At 43.3% G+C, this 8355-nt stretch overlaps 1 protein-coding gene across 3 annotated transcripts in view; it reads left to right on the forward strand.

Annotated features, from left to right (window-relative positions):
• The first annotated feature begins 243 nt into the window (after positions 1 to 243).
• The window catches only part of Cep85 (centrosomal protein 85), a 32625-nt gene continuing 24513 nt past the window's right edge, over positions 244 to 8355 (forward strand). For 2 of the 3 annotated variants that reach the window (XM_038334151.1, XM_038334152.1), the window contains exons 1-2: positions 244 to 358; positions 8291 to 8355. The exon at positions 8291 to 8355 is cut by the window's right edge and continues 5 nt beyond it. In XM_038334151.1, the coding sequence (XP_038190079.1) occupies positions 8306 to 8355 (50 nt within the window). In that variant the 5' untranslated portion in view covers positions 244 to 358; positions 8291 to 8305. The remainder of the gene's footprint in view (positions 359 to 8290) is intronic. The other variant, XM_038334153.1, reaches the window with a different exon arrangement.

The raw sequence follows: 8355 nt of genomic DNA on the forward strand, positions 1-8355 counted from the left end.
GAGCTGAGTAGCGGCTGGGTCATGCGCAGAGCGATCCACCGGTCTCGCACCTCCTACGCAGTGATCCTCCCGCCCACCACCCGGGCTCCGTGCAGGGGCGGGACTCCAGAGCGGCCCGAGTCTCCATTGGTCAAAGGTAGGCAGAAAGAGGCGGGACAGCCACGCGCCTCGACTTTCTATTGGTCCAGAGCCAGCAGAAAGGGGCGGTGCCAGGCGGCGCGCGCTCGGAGGCGTGCGGCCTGACGGGCGTGTAACGGCCGTTAGGCGGCCTGAGGAGAGGATTCGCGGCTCGCGCGGACGTGGTGGCCGCCGGCAGTATCCCGGGGAGGGATCTCGCCGCCCGCTCTCGGGGCTCTCTGTAAGTTCTTCTTGGGGGCTCCTCCCGCCGCGGCTGCCGTCCCTGTCCCTCCTTCCGTAGCCCCGGGAAAACCTTGGAAACTCGGGACCTACGGGGGGTGGGGGGGCGTGGGGAGGGTGCCCGGGACATCGCCCGGGAGAGCGAGGCGCATGCGCAGGTGGACCTGGCCGGAATGCCGGCCCAGTCTTTCCTCGCCCCGGCTCCGTTTCCTGGATAACGATCCCCACACGCCCCCTCGGGTCCCCGTCGCCTCCCCTCCGCGCCTCGCTGTCCCCCGTCGTTAACTCCGTTGCAGTTGCCACGCTCGTGTGCCAGACGCCCTCTGCCCTCGTAGGGCCCGCGGCCCGCGGGGCAGACCCGGGGACAGAATGAGACGGTCAGCGAGTGTTGTCACTCGGCTGGTGGAGTGGACACCTTTTCCAAAGGGTCAGGGAGCCATTCCCGCCGAGGTGGCGTCTGAGCTGGGGAGCGGAACGTTGAGGGGGGCAGAGGGCGCCTGGGAACGGCCTAGACCCGTGAAGAAGCGGGAGATGCTTCCAGGTTCCCGTACGTAGGGCAGCCTCCCACCCCCAACCCGGAGTTAGGGAAGCCGAGGTCAGTGGTGTCAGAGTGGAGGAATCTGGTCAGAGAGGCTTGGGATGAATCGAAAATCACGTGTGTTCAAGTTTGTCCAACAGTATTAATTTAAAACCTTTGACTGTTAGTCAGTCAGGAAGGCCAGACCATGTCGGCTTTGGTTTTGTTGTTGTTGAAATACCGAACTTTAAAGAAGCCCTCGGCCCTGTTGAGGCAGGCACTCTACTACTGAGCTATGTCCTCTGCCCGCCCTCCCTTTTCTTTCTGTTATTTGGTCTTGCTGTGTAGTTGAGGCTGGCATGGAATGTCTGTTTATCCCAGGCTGGGCTTTTTGTTGTTTTGGATTTTTGAGACAAGGTCTCACTATGTAATCCTGGCTGACCTGGAACTCACTCTGTGGACCAGGGTAGCCTTTGAACTCACAGAGATCCTCCTGCCTTTACCTCCCAGGCTGTCTTGCCTTCATGTTGTTTGAAATTGCAGGCTCGCACCCAGCCAGTAGTTTTTCACTGCACAGAGCCAGGGAAATAGTAGGTGATCAGTAAATTTAGGTTGATGAATACAGTGTCTGGCCAGGTTTTTAAACTGCCAGGCCTGCCCCCCCCCCTTTTTTTTTTTTTTGCCTGGAAAATTTTTATGAGACCTTGATTGTATAAAAATCAAACATTTGCTGATAAGTAATAAAGAAACTTACTTTAAAACTATTCTTTGGAGTTTGGTATGGTGGCCCATGAGGCAGGCGATTTCCCCAGGCATTCAATGCTGGCCTGGTATACATACTGCGTTCTAGACCAGCCAGGGCTACATAGCAAGACCCTAACTCAAAGCCCAATTCTTTGGTCTGTGTATAATTTTTATCATTTATTAAAGACAAAAGCTGTTGCATATACTAATGAGGTGCATGTGCTTATAATTCAGTATTGCCAAGAATGCTGGTCCATGCCTGCATTCTCAGCACTCAGAACATAGAGACTTGAGGGTAATCCTTGACTACATAACAAATGCTAGGCCATGACCCTGTCTCAGAAACCAAAAGTAATCTTGGCTGAGTGTTTGATACTGCAGGGTACAGACCATCTATAACATTTTTCAGAGTTGATACTTTGATTTTATCACCATCAATATTGAGAAAACTGCTTCCCATAAATACAAAGTACAGAATGGCAGAAGTGTGTTTAGGGCCATTTAATTGTGTGTGTGTGTGTGTGTGTGTGTGAGAGAGAGAGGGGGGGGGGGGGAGGGAGGGAGGAGAAACAACTTTCAGGAGTTGGTTCTCTCCTTATACTGCTGCACCAGGCTAACTGGCCCATGAAATATTAGGGATTCTTTTGTCTATGCTTCCCATCTCAGTTGTAGGCGTACTGAGATTACAGATGCGCTACTGTGCTTGCCTTTAAATGGGTTCTGAGGATTTGAACTCAGGGACAAGCTTTTGAGTGAATACATATATATTAATTTCTTTGAATGTACCATTGGTGTTCTTTGCATATTGAACCAATCATGGACTGAAAATGTACTGTGAACAGGAAAACTATCTATATTGAATAGGTACCTGACTTTTTTCATCATTATTCCCCCAAACAATATAGTACAACAGATATTTGTATAATATTTATATTGCAGTACGAGTGATAATTATTCTAGATACGATGTTTGGATAGGGTCTCAGTATTGCAGCTCTGGCCTTGGACTCCTTGATCCTCCTTCTGCCTTCACCTCCCAAGTGCTGGGATTATAAATGTGTGTTTGTGTGTGTGTGTGGGGGGTAATCTTGCTGGTTTGCCCAGAATGGCCTTAAACTTCTGTGCCTTAGCTTTCTAAATAGTTAGGACTATAGGAGTGGACTATTACCTAGGCTCTAGAGTTAATGGTTAAAATGTATAGGAAAATGTGTACAGATGTTATATGTAAGTACTATTTCATTCTACATTAGGAGCGTGAGCATTTGTGAATTTTGCTGTCTAAGGCATTCCTAGAATTAGTTCCAAGTGGATATAGAAGGACCATTCTAGAGGAGCACCGAGTTCCTAAATATCGTGACTCAAGTCTTCTAGGTAACTCTGTTGGACTGGGAGTTCTACTTTTGTCATTTTGTTCTGAGTTTGAAAATATCTCAGAATTGGGCTACTGTTTTGTTATCCTTTTTTTTCCTAGTTTTTTTTTTTTTTTTTTTTTTTTTTTTTTTTTTTTTTTTTAGAACTGATGTCACTATGTAATGATCTACACTGGTTTCCAACTTGGCAGTAGTACTGCTTTTGCTTCCCCAGTGCTGGGACTACAGAAGGGTACTGGCACCTTTATTCTTCTCTTTAAAGGGTAATAAAATGGAACTGGTATTGTGTACCGTCCTGAAGGTAGGGAGGAGAGAAAGTGTTGCAAAATAACAACATGCAAATTGTATTCATTTAAACACTGCCTGGCCCATTATATCTAGCCTTTTTTCTTGGCTAATTCTCACATCTTGCTTTAACCCATATCTAGCAATTTGTGTATCACACGGGGTCGTGGCTTACTGGAAAGATTCTAACCTACGTCCATCTCAGGCTGGAGAATCATGGCGTCTGCCACATTACCTTCTTTCTAGCATTCTGTTCGATCTACTCTGCCTATTTAATCTGCTGTCCTATCAAAAGGCCAAGGCAGTTTATTTATTTAATCAATGAAATTAACACAAAATAGAAGACATCAAGAAAGAGGACCAAAAGTTCAAAGGTAGAAGGCAAAAGAAGAGGCTCAGTGAAAGGGTAGTTTTGGTGTTGACAGGAAACATAACTAGTTGCCAGTGCATGGTTATCCTTCTGTGTCGTTAACTCACTAGCCAGCAGTTGAATGGCTAGCCATAAATTGATGATAACTAGCCATAAATTGAAGCATTTTGCTCTTGTTGTTTTCTTTGATTTGTTCATTTTTATGTGCATCAGTGTTTTGTCTGCATGTATGCATATATAAAGGTTTTAAATTTCCTGGGACTGGAATTAACGGTGTGAGCTGCCATCTGGGTGCTAGGAATTGAACCTGGGTCCTCTAGAAGAGTAGCCAGTGCTCTTAGCTCTGATCTCTTTCTCTCTCCAGCCCCTTGATTTTTATTTTTATTTTATGTGTATGATGGGTGTTTTGCCTGCATGTATGTCTACACCATGTGCTTCAGTGCCCAAAGAGCCTAGAAGAGGGTGTTAATCCCTTGGACTGTAGTTAAAGCTCATTATTTTGAGGCACTGTGTGGGTGCTGGGATCCAACCCAGGTCCCCTGGAAGAGCAGCCAGTGCTCTTACCCACTGAGCCATCTCTCCAGCCTCCCTGTGTAGCTCAGGCTAACCTGGAACTTAAAGTCTTTATGTTTCTGCTTCCTGGGTGTTAGGTTGATGCTTTTATGAAGTGTGGTTTTGGAGTTTGTTTCATTTATGTTATTGTACACAGTGAGTTGATTGCCATTTGGGTTGTTGTTGCTAAGATAAACTGTAGAGGTCAGTAAAGTACATTATACCATATAATCACACCCCTCTCTCTCTTTTTTTTTCCTTTCAAAATTGAATTTCACCTCTAAGAATTGTATCTTGTGAATTTTCCCAAATTATTTTGGGCACTGTTAAATTCAGAGTTTCTGAATTCCTTTTGTCCCGTCCGTCCCCCCCGTTTTGGTTTGTTTTCCTAACCACGTTAAACAAAAGCATTAAAAACAACAGATAATTGTGTACTTAGGGCTGGTATGTTTGTAATCTTGAGTCTAAACAGTGCATTTTATGAAACCATCTAAAAAATTTCATTTACAGAAGAAAATTAATATAGAGAAACCCTGTCTTGAAAAAAAAAAGAAAGAAAAAATGCTTTAGAAAACTAACTATATTCGTTAACTTTTTTTGGTTTTTTTCGAGACAGGGTTTCTCTGCAGCTTTAGAGCCTGTCCTGGAGCTAGCTCTTGTAGACCAGGCTGGTCTCGAACTCACAGAGATCCGCCTGCCTCTGCCTCCCGAATGCTGGGATTAAAGGCGTGCGCCACCACCGCCCGGCTTTGTTAACTTTTTTTAAATGAAATCTTATATGCTGCTTAATCATAACTTGTTATAAATTACATACTTTGAGCATTGTGACTTAGCCACAGCATCATAGTACAGCAGTTGTAAAGGCACCTTACTGTACCCTCTTGAGAAGCCCATACCCATAGCCTGCATGTATACAGTGTCTTTCCTATGTGTATCTGTCTAAATACTTAATAAGGTCATCAACTTAGCTTCACTTTGACAGGTCTTGAAAGTCTTTCCTGTAGCCTAGCCAAAGGTCTGGCTTTACCTGAGTGAAAAGCCTACCTAACCTTGACAGTTGGCTTCATCCTCTTTCCTTCCCTCTCTCCTTTTCTTTATTTCATTTGCTTTTCTGAGGTAGGGTCTCATGTACCCAGAATAGTCCCTTTTTGTTTCCCTCAGTCAGGATTTCTCTGTTTAGCCCTGGCTGTCCTGGAACTCCAGACTGGCCTCAAACTCACAAAGATTTACCTGCTTCTGCCTCCCCAAGTGCTGGGATTACAGCTGTATGCCACCACTGACTGGCACCTAGAGTAGTCATAACCTGTGTCTCCCAAATACTAGGATCACAGGAGTGTTCCACGGTACACATTTGGATTATTTATTTATGTTTGTTGTTGTTTTGCTTTGAATTTTTGTTTGGTGGGGGAGAACCAGAGGTAGGAAAATTACTGCAGGTTCAAGACCAACTTGGGCTATACAGCTGAACTTTTCTTTTTCTTTTTGGTTTTTTTAAGACAGGGTTTCTCTGTAGCCCTGGACGTCCTGGAACTAGTTCTGTAGACCAAGCTGGCCTCGAACTCACAGAGATCCGCCTGCCTCTGCCTCCTGTGTGCTAGGATTAAAGGTGTGTGCCACCATCTTCCGACTAAAAAATATTTTTTTATTTTAATTATATGTATATGTGTGTAGATATGTATTTAGGTGTGTGCATGTGAGATGTGAGTGTAAGTGCCCATATATGGAGTCCAGAAGAAGGTATTAGATCCCCTGAAGCTGGAGTTATAGGGGTCGTTACTTGCCTGACGTGGGTGCTTAGAATTGAACCCAGGTCCTCTACAGTAAGTAGTAGTACACTGTCTTAACCACTGAACCATCTTTCCAGCCCCTTTTGTTTGTTTTCTGAAATGTGATCTTGCTATATATTTTCCAAGTTGACATTGAATTTCTTGTAGTATCAAGCAGTTTTCCTGTCACAGCCTCTTGAGTAACTGGGACTACATGTTTGTGCTACATGTAGTGTCCGCTATGCCTCCGTGATTTGCTTTTGTTTTGTTTTTTATTTTTTAAAAAATAAAAAAATTTATTTTTTTACTTATTTTTGTATTTTGAGACATGTTTTCTGTGTGTGTATCCCTGACTACCCTGGAACTCCCTAAATAGAACAGGCTGGCTTCAAACTCACAGATCTACCTGCTTTGGCTGCTTCTGAGTGCTGGGATTGAAGGCCTTTGCTGCTAACCAAGCTCATAAATAATTAAAGTTATTTTAAAATAACTTTTAAAAATGAGGTTTTATCATTATCTTACATATCTGGATGCTTTTTTTGTGTGTGTACCTACTGCCATCAGAAACCAGAAGAGGGTGTTGGATTCCTAAAGTTAAAGGTAGTTGTGAGCCACCAAGGGAATGTGGGAATCAAGCCTGTATCCTCTGGAAGAACAGCCTGTATTCTTAATGGCCAATCAGTCTCCCCAGCCCTAAAATAGTCTTCAAAGTAAAATATGGGAGAATACCTGACTATATTGTATGCTGTTGTAATGTATGTATTTTTTTATCTTGCTTGTTTTGTATACTAATAAAATAGCCTTAGAATCTTCAAAATGGTATTTATCTTTCCATATGCTAATAAATTGACTTGTTGGCTGACAGCCCCTGGGTAGTTTTTTTTTTTTTTTATCCTTTAGGTGTTAACCAGGGTTATTCTGTCTGTCTGTAAGAATTCTACTCCTTTTGATATGGCAGTAGAGCTTAATGGGCAGCAGTCCTGGTGGACAAATCTTTACAATAGCCCTGAAGGTCTCTTTATGTTAGACTTACAGCTTTATTTTTCTTTAGTTTCTAGAAAATCTGGCTAGTATACTACTTTATCATCTAGTCATATTTGTAGCAGGATTCCTTTATCTAAATTCTACTTTTGTGTAACTTCACTTTTCCAGACCAAGTTTATTGGTAAATTTATAACACTTTATAACACTAGTTTATTTTTTCTAGCTGCTCCATCAGTAGCAGAGTCGAGGGGATGTGGTGTGCTCTTTCAAGCGCTGCTCCCCTTATTTGCCATTGCCCTATGCTCTCTTTATCTGTGTCCTTTGCAATATCTTTTTTCCTGTTTTTATTTTGTTTGAGATAGAGTCTCATTCTGTAACACAGGCTGGCCTCAGATTTGTGGTATTCCTTCTGCTTTAGCATCCTGAATGTAGGATTATAGCCATGCAGTACCATACCTGGCTGTAATGCCTTTTTTCTTTTTTATGATTTATTTAACTTTATTTTATGTGCATTGGTGTGAAGGTATCAGATACCCTGGAACTTGATTTACCGACAGTTGTGAGCTGTCATGTGGGTACTGGGAATTGAACCCTGGTCCTCTGGAAGAACAGTCAGTGCTCTTAACCACCAAGCCATCTCTCCAGCCCCTATAATGCCTTTATAACAAGCTTGTTATTAATTCATTTTTCCTTTTTTTTTGTTTTTCGAGACAGAATTTCTCTATGTAACAGCTCTGGCTGTGTCAGAACTCACTTTGTAGACCAGGTTGGTCTTGAACTCAGAGATCCTACTGCCTCAACCTCCCTAGTGCTGGAATTAGGTGTGTGCCTCCACCACGTGGCTATTTATTTATTTTTCAAAACAGGGTACATAGTTCTGGTTGATCTGGAATTCATTATGTAAGCCAGCTGGCCTTGAATTTGTGGTAATTCTCCTGCCCCTGCCTCTTGAGTGCTGGAATTACAAACAAGTACCATCATGCGTGATCTAAACTAGTAAATATAGATTCCTTGAGTTCTGTAAAACATTCTAACAAATAAATCAACTCTAGGACGGAATCAGGGACCCTTGATTTATAGCTAGTTGATAAGAAGCATGGGTGAAACAAGCTGGGAGGAGTTAGGGTGGCATTGGAAGCAGGGCAGTTGGACACCTCCCCATTGCACACACATACACAGTCTGATGTCAGAAGCATGTTATTAGAGTTAGGAGGAAACTGAATTTGTTCTTATATCAAGATTACAGGTTGTTTTGTTTTGTTTTAGTTCCAGCCAATGGGAATTGAGTTACAGATAATTTTTAAAGATACTAGGAAGTTCTGACTGGTTACTTTTTAATTCTGCAGTTGTCTCAGGTACTGATGGCCATGCAAGAAAAATATCCAAATGACAGGTCTTCTCATGCTACTTC

The sequence above is a fragment of the Arvicola amphibius genome, chromosome 6 (genome assembly GCF_903992535.2).
Source record: "Arvicola amphibius chromosome 6, mArvAmp1.2, whole genome shotgun sequence".
In the NCBI taxonomy this organism is placed as follows: Eukaryota; Metazoa; Chordata; class Mammalia; order Rodentia; family Cricetidae; genus Arvicola; species Arvicola amphibius.